We start from the raw sequence: 24,326 nt of genomic DNA, 5'->3' as shown, positions 1-24,326 counted from the left end.
GAATTTTATTTGCGGCGGAACAAGGGAGTGTTTTTGAAATTTATACAAATTTCGGTGTCTTTTGGGTGGTAATAGAAGACATATTATCCCTTCCATCTACCAAAGCATTTTGAGTTGGATCACGAAATTGCTACAGCAATATTATGCTATTGTTTGCCAACCACGAAGCGGTAACAGTAAAGGATTTAGCGAATATTTCTATTACGGTTTGAAGTTTCAACTCCCAAGAAAAAAAATGCCTTTTTTTATCCGGTTTGTGACTCAGACCACCACTTTTAAAAAAACTTTTTTTTCTAATCGCCAATTGCAAGCTCTTTAAATAAGCTTTCCAACGAGCCGTCAGTGGGCAGCTGAGGATCATTAGTTTTTTGTTAGTCGATCGATTAGTTGTGGGGGTACAAATGCATAAAATCGGCGTAGCAAATACGATTATTTAATAAAAATCGCATGGAAAGGGTTAAGGGCTTTGTTTTTTGATTGATCTGTAGTCGATGTAGTGCATGTATGTTAGTCGTTGGTGTAGTGTAAACTAGAACATGTCAAGTGGTCCGCGCAATCATTCGTAAACTAAAAGTGGCCCTTCGTCCAAAAAGGTTGGACTACCCTGGCCTAAAGTTTAGACGACATAATAAATAGAAAAGAAAGAATTGTTTTTGACTGTTCTCATAACAACAACCTCCGCCGCAGAGATGTTCTCCGAAGTCAAAACGGGATCTTCAAATTATTCCGCAAAACGGAGTCCAAGCGCCCTGTAGTTTTATTCCTATGTATAACGATTCCAATAAGTCACTTTGGGTAATTAATGTTCTGGGGTCGCACTTACGCAACTTGAAAAAAACAGCCAAAATATTAGCGCCTCATACTTAATAAGAAAAAATTCAAGATCAGGCGAATACGCGAGAAAAATCAACGCAAATAATTGATTTCTGTCAAATCCCATGAGAAATGCATTTCGCGCCACGAAAAAGTTGGAAGTCTATCGCCAAAACGAAAGAGGCTTCAATCATAGATTTGTCTCTGCTTCAATTGATCCCGCTAAAGCACACACTTTATTTACCGTATATGGTCGCGACTCGTAGGTTTAGAACTCTGACCTAAGATACGGTACCAATGCTCGAGTGGAAACAGTAAGATATTTTGGGCTCATAAGCATGCAGAAAGCGTTATGATAAACAAGAGAGCTACGCACAAATATATGGACACGTTAGACCAGAGCGAAACAGTCCTTACCGGTACCTTTGACGCTACCGGTACCGGTACCCTCAAAAAAGTTCAGAATTTCCAGTAGCAAGAATTTTGCAGAATCAAAACGTACAGCCAGTCATGACACTGACTAAAATCCGTGTTCCCATGGATAAAAAATAATACTGCAAAATTTTAGACGAAATATCAAATTTCATAGAATTCACGCAAAATTTTGAAATAAATAAAAGTAATAGCCTTCTGGAGAAAAATTTTATCTTCAACCACTGAAAATTTGAAAGCAATTGGTCCAGTATTCGAAGAGAAAAGCGACTTTTTTAAAACGTGTCAAAGAACAACAACAACAACATAACATTGAAACGATCGTTATGGCCACTAAACGTGTCCAAAAAAAACACGAAAGTGTACGAAATCTGTGACCATATGAGTTTTCGATGAGGTGTAACTGAAATCTAAGGTGTAGCAGTCATTTACCAGTTTACAGGTCCACTAAACTACCTAGGTAAAGCTAGCGGCCACTTCCAGCGGACAGTTACCAATTTTCCAAATTTGAACCCGCCATGTTCCACGACAGTTATCGCGAATTCACTTAATTGCGGCTACATGGATGCAAAAAATTAGGTGATTCTCCCTTTTAGAAACTGACGACAGACCTGAAACATAATAAAAAACAAAAATGATTGAAACAACACATTTTTTCTTCGATAAAATGAATTATTGCTCAGAAGCTCATTTATCGACAAAATCTAAAATTTAACTGAGTTGAAGCGTAATTTATGCAAGAAATAATTTTTTCTCATCCAATTCATTAATACAGTGAATTTGATGAAGATATATAAAACATATATTAAATTTTAAAACAATTCCACTATGCAGAAAGTTGGGAAATACCCCCCAATTTGAGGAAAATTTTCAAGAAATTGTCGATATAACTCAGTTAAAGCGTAATTTATGCAGGAAATAATATTTTCTCATCCAATTCATTAATACAGTGTATTTGGTGGACAAATATAAAATACATATTAAAATTTGAAAAAAATCCACCGTGCGGGAAGTAGAAAATTCCCCCCAGTTTAAGAAAAAAATATAGGAAATCCCCAATTTAACTCAGTTAAAGCGTAATTTAGGTAAGAAGGAATTTTTCCTCATCCAATTCATTATTGCAATGTGTTTGGTGGACAAATATAAAATAGATATCAAAATTTTAAAAAAATCCACCGTGCGGAAAGTAGGGAAATTCCCCTCAATTTAATGAAAATATTTAAGAAATCGTCTATCCAACTCAGTTACAGCATAATTTATGCAGGAAAGAATATTTTTTCATCCAATTCATTAATACAATGTATTTGATGGACAGATATCAAATACATATTAAAATTTAAAAAAAATCCGGAAAGTAGGGAAATTCCCCCCAATTTGATGGCAATATTTAAGAAATCGTCTATCCAACTCAGTTAAAAAATAATTTATGCAAGAAAGGATATTTTCTCATTCAATTCATTAATACAGTGTATTTGGTGGACGGATATAAAATACATATTGAAATTTAAAAAAAATCCACGGTGCGGAAAGTAGGGAAATTCCCCCCAATTTGATGAAAATATTTGAGAAATCGTCTATTTAACTCAGTTAAAGCGTAATTTATCCAAGAAAGAATATTTTCTCATCCAATTCAATAATACGGTGTATTTGGTGGACAAATATAAAATACATATTAAAATTTAAAAAAAATCCACCGTGCGGAAAGTAGGGAAATTCCCCTCAATTGAAAAAAAAAATATAAGAAATTGTCAATTTGACTCAGTTAAAGCGTAATTTAGGTAAGAAGGAATTTTTTCTCATCCAGTTCATTAATGCAGTGTGTTTGGTGGACAAATATAAAATATATATTAAAAGTTTAAAAAAATCCACCGTGCGGAAAGTAGGGAAATTCCCCCCAATTTGATGAAAATATTTGAGAAATCGTCTATTTAACTCAGTTAAAGCGTAATTTAGGTAAGAAGGAGTTTTTTCTCATCCAATTCATTAATGCAGTGTTTTTGGTGGACAAATATAAAATACATATTAAAATTTAAAAAAAATCCACTGTGCGGAAAGTAGGGAAATTCCCCCCAATTGAAGAAAAAGATATAAGAAATCGTCAATTTAACTCAGTTAAAGCGTAATTTAGGGAAGAAGGAATTTTTTCTCATCCAATTCATTAATGCAGTGTGTTTGGTGGACAAATATAAAAGAGATATCGAAATTTTAAAAAAATCCACCGTGCGGAAAGTAGGGAAATTCCCCTCAATTTAATGGAAATATTTGAAAAATTGTCTATCCAACTCAGTTAAAAAATAATTTATGCAAGAAAGAATATTTTCTCATCCAATTTATTGATACAGTGTATTTGGTGGACGTATATAAAATACATATTGAAATTTAAAAAAATCCACCGTGCGGAAAGTAGGGAAATTCCCCCAAATTTGATGAAAATATTTGAGAAATCGTCTATTTAACTCAGTTAAAGCGTAATTTATTTAAGAAAGAATATTTTCTCATTCAATTCATTAATACGGTGTATTTGGTGGACAAATATAAAATACATATTGAAATTTAAAAAAAATCCACCCGCGGAAAGTAGGGAAATTCCCCTCAATTTAATGAAAATATTTGAGAAATTGTCTATCCAACTCAGTTAAAAAATAATTTATGCAAGAAAAAATATTTTCTCATCCAATTCATTAATACAGTGTATTTGGTGGACAAATATAAAATACATATTAAAATTTAAAAAAAATCCACCGTTCGGAAAGTGGGGAAATTCCCCCCAATTGAAGAGAAAAATATAAGAAATCGTCAATTTAACTCAATTAAAGCGTAATTTAGGTAAGAAGGGTTTTTTTCCTATCCAATTCATTAATGCAGTGTGTTTGGTGGACAAATATAAAATACATATTAAAATTTTAAAAAAATCCACCTTTGCGGAAAGTAGGGAATTCCCCCTCAATTAAAAAATATATATAAGAAATCGTCAATTTGGCTCAGTTAAAGCGTAATTTAGGTAAGAAGGAATTTTTTCTCATCCAGTTCATTATTGCAGTGTGTTTGGTGGACAAATATAAAATGCATATTAAAAGTTAAAAAAAATCCACCGTGCGGAAAGTAGGGAAATTCCCCCAATTTAATGGAAATATTTGAGAAATTGTCTATTTAACTCAGTTAAAGCGTAATTTATCCAAGGAAGAATATTTTCTCATTCAATTCATTAATACGGTGTATTTGGTTGACAAATATAAAATACATATTAAAATTTAAAAAAAATCCACCGTGCGGAAAGTAGGGAAATTCCCCTCAATTGAAGAAAAAAATATAAGAAATTGTCAATTTGACTCAGTTAAAGCGTAATTTAGGTAAGAAGGAGTTTTTTATCATCCAATTCATTAATGCAGTGTGTTTGGTGGACAAATATAAAATAGATAACAAAATTTTAAAAAAATCCACCGTGCGGAAAGTAGGGAAATTCCCCCCAATTTGATGAAAATATTTAAGAAATCGTCTATCCAACTCAGTTAAAAAATAATTTATGCAAGAAAGGATATTTTCTCATCCAATTCATTAATACAGTGTATTTGGTGGACGAATATAAAATACATATTAAAATTTTAAAAAAATCCACCGTGCGGAAAGTAGGGAAATTCCCCCCAATTTAATGAAAATATTTGAGAAATCGTTTATCAAACTCAGTTAAAAAATAATTTATGCAAGAAAGAATATTTTCTCATCCAATTCATTAATACAGTGTATTTGGTGGACAAATATAAAATACATATTAGGAAATACATATAGGGAAATTCCCCTCAATTGAAGAAAAAAATATAAGAAATCGTCAACTTGACTCAGTTAAAAAATAATTTATGCAAGAAAGAATATTTTCTCATCCAATTTATTGATACAGTGTATTTGGTGGATGTATATAAAATACATATTGAAATTTAAAAAAATCCACCGTGCGGAAAGTAGGGAAATTCCCCCAAATTTGATGAAAATATTTGAGAAATCGTCTATTTAACTCAGTTAAAGCGTAATTTATTTAAGAAAGAATATTTTCTCATCCAATTCCTTAATGCAGTGTGTTTGGTGGACAAATATAAAATACATATTAAAATTTAAAAAAAATCCACAGTGCGGAAAGTAGGGAATTCCCCCTCAATTAAAAAATATATATAAGAAATCGTCAATTTGACTCAGTTAAAGCGTAATTTAGGTAAGAAGGAATTTTTTCTCATCCAGTTCATTAATGCAGTGTGTTTGGTGAACAAATATAAAATACATATTGAAAGTTAAAAAAAATCCACCATGCGGAAAGTAGGGAAATTCGGCATTCTCGAAATATGGACACAAAGATGACGCACAACCTGAATATAAAAGGTGTACCAGGATAGGTTCAGAGTTAGAATCTAGATTGTACGCTTTTGGGAGCGCAGGGAATAAATGACCGTCTCACTGCTACTGTTCCCGACAGACAACTCAATAACAATTCTACCTCTACATGATTCCAAATGGGATATAAAAGTATAATTTATTAAATCACAAGCAATTAAATAATTTTTATAATTCGTTTGTAACTGTTCTCAAATTTTTTGATCGGCACATACTTTCAGACTATTATTTACTCCTTTCAACTGATGACAAAGAATCGCCGTGATGTTTACGTTATGGATAGTTATATTGCTGGTTGTATTTTTCACCAACATACCAGCATGCATCACCATTCAATGACTGATGTAAGTCAATCTTTCAATCTTTGATGTTTTTAATTTTTCAGGCGGATAGGAAACAACCAATAAATATATCCGAGGCTCGAGAACCCCGGTGTAATTGATATGTATAAGTTGATTTCATGATTACTTTTGTTACAAAAATATGAAAAAAACAAAGTGACGCCGAACACCTCGGATTTGAATGTAAAACTGCTGGAATATACTTGCGGAACTATGATCGAAAACCATTGGTATAAACAAAATTAGGGTTGGAAAAATCGACATTGTTTTTTTATCTAAAAAGTCCATATTCATCTTTCCTACAACACTTTAATATCATACTTATATCATCTCATTTGTTTTACAGTTAAATTTAGGAAACTATAGCGTGATTGTTTCTGCGTGCAGGATAAATGGAAATCACTGGGTTCTTTTGGTGAGGATGAAGTTTTGTTTTGAAATTTTAATAATATTCAATAAATAAAAAATTGTTGTGGCAAAATTACATATTGCTTTTTTGTATTTGATTCTTCATTTTGATTCGAACAAAATATCTTTGCAATTCATTGACACAACGAGAAATAATTTCTACTTTCTGAATCCGTATGGAAGTTCAATTGAAGAGACCACTCACGCATGTAAAAATTATAAGTGAGTTCAATTCCTGAAATACATCTTATCGTTAGCCATTTCAACTACAAGCTAAAGTAGAAACTCAATAAACCTTTACTTCACTGTTGCCAGATCGCTTTCAAATCCTGGAGTGGATTTTTTAAAATTATCTTCTTTACAGTTATCCAGTCCTTTATTTTTAATATTCTATTTCTCTTGTTGAAAGTATTCGGCTGTTTTCGTAAAAACGTGTCCTGTTCTTACAAATAATATATGAACTACATAATCACATTGTACCAGTAACAAACTGTATTTACAATTGGAATGACATTGACAATTGTGAATGACATTGAAATTGAATGAAAAGTATTGATTTTTAAAAATGAAGTTACATGAAAAGTATATTAGTAAAACTGAATTTACACACGTAACAACACACAGAAACTGGATGAATTTACGAAAAGAATGCGAAAACTGGACACCAACGGTTACTGAACATCCCATTCAGAGGGATGGATCCAGTTGTGGAATTTACGTGATAATGGTATATAGGAAGTCATACAAATTTAATTATCCATACATCAGTATATGTAATTTGTCAATTTATTCACAAGAAATTGTTCCATAAGAATTGATTAATTTATTTTCATATACCAAACAACATTCACATGATTTTCTTCACACTATTTTGCGTTATTTTGAAACAACTTATTTTGTCTATTGGTTCTTTGGCATATATTCGATTGCAGTTCGCTTGGATGATGCTGGAAACTAAAAGCATCCATGTTGTTTCACCAATCGATGAAAGGGCGAAAATTGCCAGTTGGGTGATTCAGAATTCCGGTATGACAAAATGAATATTTGATATTTAGATAATTATCTAAACATTACGCAGTTAAAAAATACATTTTTGACAGACTGCGTGGAGACGTACTGCAGTTTTTGTGGGGAGACGGGAGAAGGAGAATGGGTAAGTAACCTAATAGGTGTTCAATAAACATGCAATATATAATTTTATATTCATGTTATTTTGACTTTTTTTAAAGATTGGCTGTGATGTGTGTCCACACTGGTTTCATGCTGGATGCTACAACGGAGATATTGCGGAGATATTGGACGTACTTTGGAAATGTCCAGCATACGAGGCCGGTTGGCATTAAAACGCATTTGATGTAAAAATAAGTTTCAAAGGGTTGCCACTTGACACTAACAAGTAGATCAAATGGCCATTTCCCGTTAACCTGTCCATTGAGTACAGAGCCATGAATATACAGTAGAAGCGCTACCCACGAAATTAATTCGTTCCGAAGACCCTAGGTATTACATAAGGCGTTTTACCTGTAAATGCCCTAATCCGTTTTAAGTCCACGTAAAACTCGGACATCATTTTCGTATCAATTATATTAATGCTTAAAATTCAACAACTACATGTTAGAATTAGATTACAGCATAATAAATAAACAAAGAACATACGGAAAGAAGGAAGAACACAGTAACAACGAATAAAAACTAAGAACGGTATGCTTATGTACCTTTGTTTACCATCGTCATAATCAAATGATTGATTCCCAAATTACCGTCCGCCACTGATGGAGAATTAAGACCAGAAAACTTGTTTTATTTTTTAAGTCGGTTTTTACTTGATTTGAGTCGGCGCTAATCTTTCATGTCTGGTGTTATTATTTTAATTTTGCTTATTGATATCGCCAACTTAAAGTGAACGATATTGTCATCAACGACGTCGGGATAATGATAAAATCCGCGTTAGATATTAAATAACATTTAAATGTCATTTTATAAACTCTTAATTGCAAGAAATGAAAAAAATTCCCGTTATGTTCGGTCACTATCGAAATTGAGGGTGAAAACAATTAATTGCGACACAATTTGCTTTCAGATTTATTGGAATAGACGATAATAATTGTGAATATTGTGTAATAATTGTAATTGCGCTTTTTGAATTTCTTTCATGCTGGCCATAATTTAGTGCCACGACGCGCACGGCTGATTTCAATTGCGATAAAAAATAGAATAGCTGTGAATATTTTTTTTTAAATCGAAAGTTTGACGGCGCTAGGAAATGTGCGTCATATTCGGTATTCTCAAAAACACCAAAAAACGATATTCGAAGGTCGCAATATTCAAATATTAGGTTTGTATTGAACATCCCTGCATTAAATTAATCTAAAATGAACAAATATCACTATGCAAGTTTTCGGAAAAGAATTGTTGGATTTTTCGTATCCAGAGCCTTTTGTACGTAGAGTTTCTACTGTATACAAGTTTTTCGTGATATTTTTTGCTTCCATTTTTTTTGTGATTTGCGAATAAAACGATTTGTTGATTGATTCATGTGAAAACTTCATTTGGGAATTGAAAGTTTCTTCATACGTTTACAGTGATCGTAGCGGCTGCTATCGATCGTATCGTCGTTTCTTCCAACGTCTTAGTACGGTGTGCCATACTTCCTTTAGCTCTTTAATACAGTTTCACAGTCTTTCAAATTCTGAGATATTTTTTAACAACAGCATTAAACGGTTCGGCGACATACATATTCGACATAACAAATGTAGCGCCATAAGTGTCAAATCTTTACTAATCTTGATCACCTCATCTGTTAAGGTTGACAATACTATTCTGATTTACGCTGCTGATGTACTTGGTTGAGGCTGCACGTTCACCGAAGGTGACCCAAAGATACCAGCATAAGTTACTACTGAGGTTTTACGGAAGGTAGTGCTATATGGATTGAGAGGGGGTGTTACGAGGTTGTAGTGTAAACCAATAAAATGAAATAAGAACATGATAAAACTTCAAAAATATTTAGTTATGGAGGCGAATGGGAATGATCAATAAATATGACAAGATTTCGCTTTAGTTTACATAAATTTACGATTCCGTTTATTTTAACATAAGTTAGGGGAATTTTCCAACTTTCCGCACGGTGGAATATTTTTAAAATTTAATATTCGTTTTATATATCACCATCAAATACACTGTATTAATGAACTGGATGAGAAAATATTCTTTATTGGATAAATTACGCTTTAACTGAGTTAAATAGACGATTTCTCAAATATTTTCATCAAATTGGGGGGAATTTCCCTACTTTCCGCACAGTGGATTTTTTTTAAATTTTAATAGGTATTTTATATTCGTCCACCAAATACACTGTATTAATGAATTGGATGAGAAAATATTCTCTCTTGCATAAATTATGCTTTAACTGAGTTGGATAGACGATTTCTTAAATATTTTCATTAAATTGAGGGGAATTTCCCTACTTTCCGCACGGTGGATTTTTTTTAAATTTTAATATCTATTTTATATTTGTCCACCAAACACACTGCATTAATGAATTGGATGAGAAAAATTTCCTTCTTACCTAAATTACGCTTTAACTGAGTTAAATTGACCATTTCTTATATTTTTTCTTCAATTGAGGGGAATTTCCCTACTTTCCGCACGGTGGATTTTTTTTAAATTTTAATATGTATTTTATATATGTCCACCAAATACATTGTATTAATGAATTGGATGAGAAAAAATTCTTTCTTGCATAAATTATGCTTTAACTGAGTTGGATAGATGATTTCTTAAATATTTCCATTAAATTGGGGGGAATTTCCCTACTTTCCGCACGGTGGATTTTTTTAAATTTTAATATGTATTTTATATTTGTCCACCAAATACACCGTATTAACGAATTGGATGAGAAAATATTCTTTCTTGGATAAATTACGCTTTAACTGAGATAAATAGACGATTTCTCAAATATTTTCATCAAATTGGGGGGAATTTCCCTACTTTCCGCGCGGTGGTTTTTTTTTAATTCTAATATATATTTTATATATATCCATCAAATACACTGTATTAATAAATTGGATGAGAAAAAATTATTTTTTGCATAAATGGGGGATTCCCTGCGCTCCCAAAAGCGTACAATCTAGATTCTAAATCTGAACCTATCCTGGTACACCTTTTATATTCAGGTTGTGCGTCATCTTTGTATCCATATTTCGAGAGTACCGAATTTCCCTACTTTCCGCATGGTGGATTTTTTTAAATTTTAATATGTATTTTATATTTGTTCACCAAACACACTGTATAATGAATTGAATGAGAAAAAACTCCTTCTTACTTAAATTACGCTTTAATTGAGTTAAATTGACGATTTCTTATATTTTTTTCTTCAATTGGGGGGAATTTCCCTACTTTCCGCACGGTGGATTTTTTTTAAATTTCAATATGTATTCTATATTTGTTCAACAAAAACACTGCATTAATGAATTGGATGAGAAAAAACTCCTTCTTACCTAAACTACGCTTTAACTGAGTCAAATCGACGATTTCTTATATTTTTTTCTTCAATTGAGGGGAATTTCCCTACTTTCCGCAGGGTGGATTTCTTTTAAATTTTAATATATATTTTATATATATCCATCAAATACACTGTATTAATAAATTGGATGAGAAAAAATTATTTTTTGCATAAATGGGTTATTCCCTGCGCTCCCAAAAGCGTACAATCTAGATTCTAAATCTGAACCTATCCTGGAACACCTTTTATATTCAGGTTTTGCGTCATCTTTGTGTCCATATTTCGAGAGTACCGAATTTCCCTACTTTCCGCATGGTGGATTTTTTTTAACTTTTAATATGTATTTTATATTTGTCCACCAAACACACTGCATTAATGAATTGGATGAGAAAAAATTCCTTCTTACCTAAATTATGCATTAACTGAGTCAAATTGACGATTTCTTATATATATTTTTTAATTGAGGGGGAATTCCCTACTTTCCGCACTGTGGATTTTTTTTAAATTGTAATATGTTGTTTTATATTTGTCCACCAAACACACTGCATTAATGAATTGGATGAGAAAAAATTCCTTCTTACCTAAATTACGCTTTAATTGAGTTAAATTGACGATTTCTTATATTTTTTTCTTCAATTGGGGGGAATTTCCCTACTTTCCGCACGGTGGATTTTTTTTAAATTTTAATATGTATTTTATATTTGTCCAACAAAAACACTGCATTAATGAATTGGATGAGAAAAAACTCCTTCTTACCTAAATTACGCTTTAACTGAGTCAAATTGACGATTTCTTATATTTTTTTCTTCAATTGAGGAAAATTTCCCTACTTTCCGCACGGTGGATTTTTTTTAAATTTTAATATGTATTTTATATTTGTCAAACAAAAACACTGCATTAATGAATTGGATGAGAAAAAACTCCTTCTTACCTAAATTACGCTTTAACTGAGTCAAATTGACGATTTCTTATATTTTTTTTTTCAATTGAGGGGAATTTCCCTACTTTCCGCACGGTGGATTTTTTTTAAATTTTAATATCTATTTTATATTTGTCCACTAAATACACTGTATCAATGAATTGGATGAGAAAATATTCCTTCTTGCATAAATTATTTTTTAACTAAGTTGGATAGACGATTTCCTAAATATTTCCATTAAATTGGGGGGAATTTCCCTACTTTCCGCACGGTGGATTTTTTTAAATTTTAATATGTATTTTATATCTGTCCACCAAATACACTGTATCAATGAATTGGATGAGAAAATATTCTTTCTTGCATAAATTACGCTTTAACTGAGTTAAATTGACGATTTCTTATATTTTTTTCTTCAATTGGGGGGAATTTCCCTACTTTCCGCACGGTGGATTTTTTTTAACTTTTAATATGTATTTTATATTTGTCCACCAAACACACTGCATTAATGAATTGGATGAGAAAAATTCCTTCTTACCTAAATTACGCTTTAACTGAGTCAAATTGACGATTTCTTATATTAATTTTTAATTGAGGGGGGATTCCCTACTTTCCACAGGGTGGATTTTTTTTAAATTTTAATATGTATTTTATATTTGTCCACCAAACACACTGCATTAATGAATTGGATGAGAAAAAATTTCTTCTTACCTAAATTACGCTTTAATTGAGTTAAATTGACGATTTCTTATATTTTTTTCTTCAATTGAGGGGAATTTCCCTACTTTCCGCACGGTGGATTTTTTTTAAATTTTGATATGTATTTTATATTTGTCCACCAAATACACTGTATTAAAGAATTGGATGAGAAAATTTTCTTTCTTGCATAAATTATTTTTTAACTGAGTTGGATAGACGATTTCTTAAATATTTTCATTAAGTTGAGGGGAATTCCCTACTTTCCGCACGGTGGATTTTTTTTTAATTTTAATATGTAGGGGAGAGTGGGGCACAGTGGCCCTCATTTTTTCTTTGGCGATTTTCGAACTATTTACTACGCTATTTCAACTTCTAAATTGGATGAGAAAATATTCTTTCTTGCATAAATTACGCTTTAACTGAGTTAAATTGACGATTTCTTATATTTTTTTCTTCAATTGGGGGGAATTTCCCTACTTTCCGCACGGTGGATTTTTTTTAACTTTTAATATGTATTTTATATTTGTCCACCAAACACACTGCATTAATGAATTGGATGAGAAAAAATCCCTTCTTACCTAAATTACGCTTTAACTGAGTCAAATTGACGATTTCTTATATTAATTTTTAATTGAGGGGGAATTCCCTACTTTCCACACGGTGGATTTTTTTTTAATTTTAATCTGTATTTTATATTTGTCCACCAAACACACTGCATTAATGAATTGGATGAGAAAAAATTCCTTCTTACCTAAATTACGCTTTAATTGAGTTAAATTGACGATTTCTTATATTTTTTTCTTCAATTGAGGGGAATTTCCCTACTTTCCGCACTGTGGATTTTTTTTAAATTTTGATATGTATTTTATATTTGTCCACCAAATACACTGTATCAATGAATTGGATGAGAAAATATTCTTTTTTGCATAAATTATTTTTTAACTGAGTTGGATAGACGATTTTTTAAATATTTTCATTAAGTTGAGGGGAATTCCCTACTTTCCGCACGGTGGATTTTTTTCAAATTTTAATATGTAGGGGAGAGTGGGGCACAGTGGCCCTCATTTTTTCTTTGGTGATTTTCGAACTATTTACTACGCTATTTCAACTTCTAAATCATATGACTACATTGTAAGAGAAACGAACTTTTTATTTCTTACCAAAGAATTTGCTCAATGGGAATATTTTTCCTGTGAGCCAGGTTTTTTAAAAAAAAAAATTTGTCCCACTGTGCCCCGACGTCGGTATACAGTGGGACGGTGGTTGGATCACAGTGGGACACTGAGGAGGAAATAATTTATAAAGAACAAAACACCATCAGGAAAGAAATTTTGCTGAAATATCGAGCCCTTATTCGTCCTTCAAAGCTACTGGATATTCCATTGTGTGAGATCTTCACTAAATCGGTAGTGTCTGGAAGCTCTTGCCGTGCCGCCAACTTTAACTGGAGCTTCAAGGCGACAGACTAAATCTTCTTCATCCAGCCCGAATGTGCTTTCTTCGTCTTCGGGGAAAACAAAAGCGGAATTTGTTGCTTTCGACGGGATTCTTTGCATAAATATAACTTCAAATTCCTTCTCGTCGTCGTCCTTGTCAAGAATTTTACCGACGTAATGCAACGCGTTTCCACCACGCCTTCTACTGAATTTAATAATGGCAAAATCCCCCACAGCTGCCACTCGATCTACACTATCGTCTACACGCGAATCAACTTCACTTTCCAGATCGCTATCGTCATTCAAGGGGACAGATGATTCATCACTGCTCGTTTCAGCAGGTGGCGCAGCCTTCTTTTGCTTGGGGTTCTTTTTAGAGCTTTTGATTTTGGATTGTGAGTTAGTCAATTTAGCTGTTAAAGCCTCTTTCACCGGCGTATCCGTGAGAACTAGCGTCTTTGAGCTCTTTCTCCCACACTTTTTTCTTTGCGGACAGGCTTTGTTGAACGGTCTGACATCTTCTGGTGAGAAATGTGCAGTAGTGCCGGAGGTCCCAGGCAAAGAGCTTACATCGGCGTTGCTTGGCGCAGCCTGACACTCTTCGCTATCATCTTCTTTTGGTTCTGGGCGATCTGTAACAAAGGAAGACAAGAACTCATGGTCGCCAAATATATCTCGATCAAACGGAAATATTCCAGACACCCGAAATCCCGACTGAATATTTTCAGGCGTGAACGCGCGAATGTATGCTGTTTTAGCAACTCCGGCGATATCGTATATCGTTAGAGTTTTGCCTGCATGTTCTGGAAGAGTTAGCCACGCATCAACGGCGTTATTGTAGTAATGTTTCAGCGGCCCGTATACTGACCTGTCCAGAGGCTGTAGTTTGTGACTACAGTGGGGTGGAAATGTGAGGAGAACCAGACCATTTTCCTTTGCGTAATTGAGAGAATCAATCGTGATGTGACTCTTGTGGTTGTCCATTAGTAATAGTGCGGGAGTTGAAGGTGTGCAGTTTGCATGTTTTACGAAATGTTTCATCCATGAAAAAAAGATTTCTGAATTTATCCAACCAGATTTGTTTGCAAACCCAGCTGCACCAAGTGGCGCACCTCTCAGCATATGTTCTCTGAAGTTGACTCTAGGAAAAATGAAGCACGGAGGTATGGAGTTTCCTAGTGCATTGACTGATCCTATCATTGTCACAAGAAGTCCCCTTTCGGCCGAAGTAATCTTTCCCACTTGCTTTATACCTGTTTCGGCAATGATCTTGGACGGCACTTGAACGGTAGTTAACCCGGTTTCGTCCATGTTATATATGGAATTTGGCTCAAACTTGTTACGCTTCATTACGGAATCAAGGTTATCAAAGAATTCGCCAACATTTTTCCTGTTGAAACTGGTAGCTCTCGACAAACTTGTGGCTTCTGGTTTGCGCAGAGAGAGTTTAGGATGACGCTGCATGAATCCGTACAGCCAGTCGCTTCCTGCCCTACTGTTCTCAACCCATGACCGCGGAGTGTTTGTTCCATTTTTAACTGCCATTTTATACGCTAGCTCTCGAACCTCGTCTTTTCGAAGCCCGTAGTAGTGTCTGGATGCCTGTAGCAGATAACTCGAAAGCTCACCTTCTTCCTCATCCGAAAATATTCTTCTTACCGTGTAGTTAGGACGAAAATACTCGAGGCTATCTGAGGGCGCTGAGTCGGACACAGAACTTTCTGACATAAACTTCAGTTTTTGACGTACCTTGATAGGGTTGTTTTGGGAATGGCATTTTCTCTTGCAGTTGTACGCAGTTATTTGTCTTCATGAATCACCTGCTCCGCTGCTCTCTTCATAACCAATGGATCGATCTGTCCTATGGAGGTTTTTCTTTTCCTTTTACGTGGCATTTCGCTAGTTGTTTATTTAAATCAATTAGGATTGCTCTGAAATAGGAAGACAATCCAACATTGCAACTAGCAAGCAGGAGCGGGGACAGAAGGTAGGCTACTCTAGGTCCCTCAAACCCTACAGAGCTGTGGAGGGGTTCAGTGGGACACGCCCCAGTGTGTACTCGTGGTTGATGTCCCACTGTGCCCAAGCTCACCATTTTGGGATAATTGATCCTCTCACGACAAGTAGGCTAGAGTGCCGATCTATCTTATACCCCGTCGTAAGCCACTGTGGGGCACCTACCTGGCATGCCAATATGGGCGACAAAAGTCATGCGGGCTGCAGTTTAGAAGAAAAAAACTCCGGCAATTTATTTTTACTTTGGCCCCCTAAAAACAACGAAAGTCTCCTAACTTTTTCCAATACGACCTACCGGCGCAAATAAATTTCCTAGAGGACAGGCTTGACCGTGACTTTTTTCAGTTTGGTCACGTGCCCGGTACGACCACCGGTGTCGCTAGTGGATGGATTGGACCACTGTGCCCCATGGGCTACCGTGCCCCACTCTCCCCTATTTTATATTTGTCCACCAAACACACTGCATTAATGAATTGGATGAGAAAAAATTCCTTCTTACCTAAATTACGCTTTAACTGAGGTAAATTGGAGATTTTCTGTATTTTTTTCTTAAACTGGGGGGAATTTTTCTACTTTCCGCACGGTGGATTTTTTTTAAATTTCAATATGTATTTTATATTTGTCCACCAAATACACTGTATTTATGAATTGGATGAGAAAATATTATTTCCTGCATAAATTACGCTTTAACTGAGTTATATTGATAATTTCTTAAAAATTTTCTTTAAATTGGGGAGTATTTCCTAACTTTCCGCATAGTGGAATTGTTTTAAAATTTAATATATGTTTTATATATCTTCATCAAATTCACTGTATTAATGAATTGGTTGAGAAAAAATTATTTCTTGCATAAATTACGCTGCAACTCAGTTAAATTTTAGATTTTGTCGAGAAATGAGTTTCTGAGCAATAATTCATTTTATCGAGGAAAAAATGTGTTGTTTCAATCATTTTTGTTTTTTATTATGTTTCAGGTCTGTCGTCAGTTTCTAAAAGGGAGAATCGCCTAATTTTTTGCATCCATGTAGGCGCAATTAAGTGAATTCGCGACAACTGTCGTGGAGCATGGCGGGTTTAAATTTGGAAAAATTGGTAACTGTCCGCTGGAAGTGGCCGCTAGCTTTACCTAGGTACTAAAACTTACATCTGCGCGAAACTCCACACAGCTGCACAGTATGTATGTATGTTTATTCGTCTCGTAAAAGAAAAACTCAGGAGTCAGTAAATATCAACATTGAAGACGGGATGTATACACAAGACACAGTGTTACTGTCATGGGTTGTTCAAACGTGTAATGTCGTATATCTAAGATGAACTATAGTTAATTTTACAAAATTAGTACCGGTAGCCTGCCCTGCCGGCGGTAGGCTATGTAATAAGATGGTTTCATGGTGTACCGTACCCGTACCGTACATCTCTTTCAGAGGAACTTGTTCTTACCCCAGGGGTTCGATCGAAACCAGCTTCAGAAACACTGCCTTGTAAGACCCCCAGTTTCATAACCCCTGCTCTAAATAATAATATCTGAATATTGCAGTATTGTGCTGTTGTATGTTAAACTGGTTTAGAATGCCTAACTTCTCACAATTCAGAAATTATAATCCTGTTAATTGAAAATTTTGAACATTATCATATTAATTCAGTAATTTGGGTCTAATTGAAATTGGGGGGTGACAGCTGATCGCATTATTATTTCCATGAACTGTAGTACGGTACAGTAGCTTTGGTTAAATTTGAGGCATGATCATGTTTCATTAAGGAGGTCTAGAAAACTAGGACAAGTAACTGACATGTTTTTCTTTTCGGTGATTGCCAAAATCCAGAGATCCCCAACACCTCAAGCTTTTATCTACCGCACCTCTGAATCCCATGCGGAAATAGGTATGTGTGAGAGGATCGCTGGACTCCTTGCCGTAGGGTGGTTCACGTTACCGCAGGTCTGCAGGTTGGTTATGGCTTCCTCCACCATCAAGTCCATGCTTCCAAAAACAAATAACTAACTAATACCATACCACACATGGAATGGTAACCAAACGAGAGGCCGTGATTTGCCATATGGTTAAGTCGTCTTATCGGCTTTCCTCTCCCTCAGGATAATGATGTAAATCCTATCCCATCCATGACACAGGAATCATAAGTAGTAGCCAAGGTTTCGGTAACTGGCTACCGTATGTTAAGCTGATAAGTATTATGACGCCATACAATATTTGCATGATCGATAAATTTTTTTACAGCTTGAAATAATCAAACTTTAAGCAATTTTATATTTATTAATGAAAGAGATGTCGAATCCTCCTGGCATATCAATTTTGTTTTACAAGGAAGCAATGGAACAATGCCATTCATTTAATTCAAGATTAATGACTGAAAGAAGAGTCCGATTGCCTTACTTGGACTCGCAAACTGGAGTAGCCCAAAACAGCTGCAATTTACTTTTTGAACGATGGCAAAGAGGGCCTGGTCTTGGACCCAATCAAGTTTATACATATCCTAGTAAAAGATGGAAAAAGAAACCTAGGACTATGCCTATCCTTGATCCTTACTCAATGGCTACTAACAGTAAATCATTGACAGGACAGTTAATCCAAGGTTTAGAGGGGCATATTAATGAGAATTCGAATAGTTCTTCTGGCCCAGCACTGGATTTTGATGCGATGAGCGACATACAAGATGCAGGAGCCGATGAATATGGAGACGATGATGATGAAGATTATGATGACGATCCACGACATAGGAAAAGAGGAAGAAGACCGAGAGGTGGCGGAAGAGGAGGTGGCAGGACTACTAGAAGGACCGCTATGGAAAGAGATGAGGAGAGAGAAAAACCACATCCATGTGCTTATTGTGGAAAACGATACAAAAATAAAACTGGCCTTAATTATCACATTCAAAGATACCACCAAGATGAAGTAGATGCAGATGAAGATTACAACCCCGGAAATGATAATGATATTCCTAGTGTAGTTGATCAAGATTCAAATCCTGGAGTCCTATCAAAATCTGCTCTTCCATCGTCCAGGTCTGAGAGTATGACTGGATCAAATGTTGGGGATGATTTTGAAGATGAGGAAAGATTGACCAGAAGCAAAAAGAAAAAACAGACGGTCAATAGTGCTTATTGTGATTTTTGTCTTGGAGATGCTGATGAAAACAAGAAAACAGGTGAATCCGAGGAGCTTGTATCATGCTCTGATTGTGGACGTTCTGGACATCCCACCTGTTTGCAATTCACTGACATTATGACAATGAATGTCAAAAAATACAAATGGCAATGCATTGAATGCAAATCTTGTCATCTATGTGGCACTTCTGACAATGATGATCAACTTCTCTTTTGTGACGATTGTGATCGTGGATACCATATGTACTGCCTTTCACCACCGATGGATGAACCACCAGAAGGTAGTTGGATTTGTGATCTTTGTGAAGCTGATAGAAAGGTTCGTGAAGGGTGTAATACCAAAAAGTCTTGAAACAACCTTATGTTGTAGACCAGGGGTGTGTAACAGGTGGCCCCTGGGGCACAACACGACTCGCCAAGCCATTTAGTGTGGCCCTCGTCAAAACTCATATTTTTCCCTTTTAGGCACAAAATCCTAATCCGGCAGTTTATGTTTGAAAAGGTGCTCACTTAAATGAACTGCTCTTGTCGCTGCGGTAAATCTTTCGCCGCTTTGTCAGATTCATTTATAACTGTTAGGCTAAGCGATAGCCACATTTTCTTGCCTTCCCAGCTCAATTTTTTGTGTGACCCAGCTGGATGTTTGAAGTTGGTTATATGGCCCACTGACAAAAAATGTTGCACACCTCTGCTGTATTCAGATAGTGATGGGCAAGACAATGGCATATTTTCCGATTTTGTCATTGACTAAGATTGGGGCTGTATAATCAGCATTTTTATAATTTCTCTCTGATTTACCTATGGTCCATTAGTAAAAAGCTTTTTTTAATGAACTGGAAAATCAATACCACAATTGCCGCAATATTGTGAATTTACTCAAGACAACGGTACATTTTTCATTTTGTCTTATTCAGTTTGACAGTGCCCCCCCCCCAATTCTTAGGCGTAGTAATTTTTTGTTGAAAGCCTTGTATGATTAAAGTTATGCTTATACCAAGTTCTCCAACCAATATTCAGCATGTTGCATGTAGGGATATGAGATTCAAAATATCACAGGGTTTGAATTGAAGTCAATTCAATAACAGGCAAATCTAGAAAACACTGTCTGTTTTGACTAAATTAGGAGAGCTAACAGGACATGAATGTACAACATGATGGGCTTAGTCCAGGCATCAACTCTTCTTTTTGTTTATTACCTTATGTTTGCAGCAATTGCAAGTATTGAATGTTTTTTTAATGTTTTTTTAATGTTTTAGTAACTAATTTGCTGATCAGTTGATTAAAATAGCTATTCTGCCATTTTGCAGAATTATCTTTCCAAATTAACGTATATGACGTACAAATGTCAACTGACATTTTATTGAAACATCCTTTAAAAGACTGCTTAACCATGTGGCGAACCATGGCCTCTCGTCCGGTTACATGTCTGGTATGGGATTAGTTAGATATTCGTTTTAGTAAGCATGGACTTGATGGTGGAGGAAGCCGTAACCGACCAGCGGTTATGTGAACCACCCTACGAAATGTATAGAAAAATATTCGATAAAAGATATCACCAAGACAAATTGCCCAATCATGGCAGTCGGTATTGCCAGGTTATCAAAGATTCAAGTTAGGGTTTCCTATTTATAGTCATGGATTTTTTACGAGGAAATATAATCGAGGTTGTCTATTACTAGGGTCAGCTCGTCGTTTCTCATCCTGAGGCCTCATAGCTTTTTGAACGATGGCAATGTCTCACCTCATTGCTTTCCATTCTTTTTGTGACTATTCTTCAAATTCTTAGACAAAAGCGACCTATTCAAACATATATTAACTTAATCCACTTTGATTTTTAGCTGTCAGTAATATATCTTAATTTATTTGTTCATGCCAATCTATCATATCTTAATCAAGCATAAAATGAATCCATTTCTTTCGGCAAACCTTGTGTACTACTGGGCTATATACATATTACGGTGGTGTTAGAGCCGCATTAATTCCCGCCTATAAACAATCGCCACATTAAACTTGATGGCGCACCCACGTCTGTCTCGATGTGAAGTGCAAGTGGCCTTTTCTCATTTCTTATCAAAAATTTACATTGTTTGGTTTTTACTTATCACCAGTGTGAACGTTGATCTTGATCTGTGTCATGGCCAAAGCGTTTGAATGGACTAGCAACTTTGATAATGGTGTTGCAGTACATAATCGCTCTTTTGCTTTATGAAGCAAATAGGTTTTGAATAATTCTCAACAAAGAAATATTTTTCCGTCCAAGAACGTGAAACTCTCGAGCCTCGTCGCTAACTTTTCTACGTTTTCCAGCCATTTTACCGCCAAAATTTAAATATCAAACTGAACTAAATGATGACTTTGATAGCCATTTCGTGGCGATGAATTTAATAGTTTTTTCGCGACCCCTCGTCTATTGCAGTTGAAACGTTTTTTCGATGAATTTATTTCATTTTTTTTTTTTTTTGGTTATATGTACAATGTTTGTTGCACGACGAAAATAAATGTCCGAATCTGAAATTGACCATTACAACCATCAGTAGGCCTGCTCGACAAGTAAATGACATACCACTAACATGCGCTTCCGTCTGTGGTACTAACTACAAAACAAACACTGTACAACAGTCACTGTTTCATGTATTGAATATGACGTCGTTTGGGGTAGACAAAAAAAAATGTGTTTTCCCGCAGTTTACCGACCCCTGCTTTAAGAGATACACTACGTCATCCTTCTCATTGTAGATTTCTAGACCATGTAAAGTGGAGTTTTAATTTTCTATATTATGATCGTCTCGTGGATATCACAAAGTCCGTCTTCGGATCCCAGAAAGTTATGGAACACCGATCAGGTGGACGTGATCTGTGCTAACAGGTGTAGAGACATGCAGTGTTTGATAAGTTAATTCAACAAACATAACATAAAGCTTCATCCAATACATTATAAAAATATATTCATATTATAAGAATACTATTTTGTGTTAAAATTGTTACTTTCGGTACAATAAAACTTAGTTCAAAGTTGTACTGCTGGCTTGATGTGTAAATAAGTGGCAAAAACTTCCCTCATAACGAGATAACTCTTAGGCCTAGAGTGCCGTAGCACGACAAATAGCATAAATGTTCCTGTTAGGCCGAGTTTTTCTCTCCTGAACTTGTCCCTTTGGATGGCCTCCACGTGTTGCATTAATCCTGTGCCACTTACGCTCCCGAAACGATCAGACCATAATCTTTGTTCTGTGGCAAATATATTTCACGACGATCGGAACATTATTTGATTCAAGAGTCTTGCTGCACACTAACACAAATATATTTCTGTAACGTTTCGTCTGACCAAAGTCAAACTTTCTCAGACGTACATAGGGTGAATGAAATGAGAGGTCATTGATGAGATCTCTTTCTTTGTTTTGTTTAACAAATAAAGTCTAAATTAAACAATGGTGTTTTGTGTTTCCCAGCATTGGATGATGGCTGACCAGAAAAGTCGTTTGTGAGCCAATTATAATTTATAGATTGTTCGTCAGTTGATGACATATCTGGCCATGTGTGATCCAACTCTTAAGTAAAACTTTTCCAATTATTAAGTACAATAAATGAGTTGCACATTTATTGAAAGATTTGTAGGCCCTAATTGCTCCAAACTTCCTTAATATTCATCCCTTGTGGTTCATGTGTCCCGAAGAGATGAAGGAAATTCGATTTCTAGTTTTTTCGATAAATGTGTTCATGAAATAGTTCCTCAATGCCAACGACACCGAAGTCTTAAGTGAACGTCCCGGTTGGCTGAAATGGACACCTACAACCAGATCTTTGTTTCTGGTTTCAATACTTCTGATGTGTTCATTCATTCTGTATCTCAGACGTCTTCCTGTTTCTCCTATGTATTGCATGCCACACATTTTGCAGCTTATAAAGTAGATGACATTTTCCGAGTTCCATGTAATTTTTTTGATTAATCTTTATTTCTACGGCCTTGTGACTGATCGAAACATTATCTTTGTTGTATTTGGGTGAAACAATAATTGAGATATCGATTTGGCACGGGTAGTGATAACCAACCCCGTGCAACTAACTTGTCCCATTATGGCGTCAAATGGACGCCATTTTCGATCATTCGGCTCGAGTAGTGTAACGCAAACAAGCCTAATTTTAGTAGTTTCAAAAGGCTATTGGGGCAGATTTAAATCAGTAGTTATATTCCGAGGGCGCAGAAATCCGATAGGACGTCTCAATCAGTATCGAACCCAATACGGGGCACTTACATTAAGAACCCACGCCGCTCGGTAACAAACATAATATAGACGCAACGCACGGTTAGTAAAGTTTATTTCGATTTTCCGTAACACTAAAACAAATACATAGACAATGCAAGTCAACACACACACACACATATAGCCTTCGGGTAAGTAGGCAAAATCTAAAACTATCCAAGACCTGATGATGCTAGGGCTACCAACCGTCCCGGGAATGGCCGGGACAATCCCGGATTTGACGTCTGGCGTCCCGGAATTTGCTGACAACCAGGGCGTCCTGATGGCGCAACAAAACCTCCATGTTGACTTTTCCATTAGAATAGTAGACACAAACAATTTCACAGTACAACAGGCCTAAAACGAACTAAATTTTTCGACAGTGAAAGCGACGTCAAATGGGACTGTAGCTAAATATTGATGTCAATGTTACATTAGAAATTCTCCCTTTTTAGACATTCCAGCTGCATGACTGATTTGTGAACGTCCTTACACATGGTAGTGCAATGAGAGAAAGATTTTATTATTTTGTCAACCAAAAAATACAGTCATCAATAAAATAGCCACAACCAAAATTTTGAGAAAAACGCAAAGAACAATTTGGATTTTTTTCATTTTTGAATATCTAGCTAGATATTCACACTTGAGACCTGAGCTCTGGTTATTTTGATGTGCATGAGAATATCTTTGTAATCAATATTTTTTGGCACTTCAGCTTCAATTCCTTCCTGCTTTTTACCCCTATAAAGCTTTTTGGCCCATTCTGTTCTCAACAATTTCTGAAATTTTTTGCATGGAATGAAAGGTAAAATTGCACTGAACAAATTTTTAGGGATGTAAGTTTCGGACATTTAATTTCTCATGCCCATCATATTGGAAATTACGACTATCTTTATTCAATATTTTGATGTTTCGAGCCATGCTCTACATCAGTGTTCACTATTAGCGCACTTTTTTGCGAAAATTGCGAAGCACTTTCGCAACTTTTTTTAGGGACTGCGAAATAGCACTTTTTTCCG

The 24,326-nt window shown here is 35.2% G+C and overlaps 1 protein-coding gene across 1 annotated transcript; it reads left to right on the top strand.

Annotated features, from left to right (window-relative positions):
- Window positions 1–18,183: 18,183 nt before the first annotated feature.
- LOC120347452 (zinc finger protein ubi-d4-like) lies at window positions 18,184–21,580 on the top strand. Its single transcript, XM_039417444.2, has one exon. The coding sequence runs from the start codon at window positions 18,219–18,221 to the stop codon at window positions 19,416–19,418; it is 1,200 nt and encodes a 399-aa protein (XP_039273378.1). The 5' UTR covers window positions 18,184–18,218; the 3' UTR covers window positions 19,419–21,580.
- The last annotated feature ends 2,746 nt before the right edge of the window (window positions 21,581–24,326 follow it).

Source organism: Styela clava, chromosome 11 (assembly GCF_964204865.1).
Source record: "Styela clava chromosome 11, kaStyClav1.hap1.2, whole genome shotgun sequence".
In the NCBI taxonomy this organism is placed as follows: Eukaryota; Metazoa; Chordata; class Ascidiacea; order Stolidobranchia; family Styelidae; genus Styela; species Styela clava.
This window is presented reverse-complemented; position numbering and strand designations above follow the sequence as displayed.

Bases quoted from the DNA above. Each gene is read 5' to 3' on its own strand.
- LOC120347452 (XM_039417444.2), top strand. From the start codon at position 18,219: ATGAAAGAGATGTCGAATCCTCCTGGCATATCAATTTTGTTTTACAAG.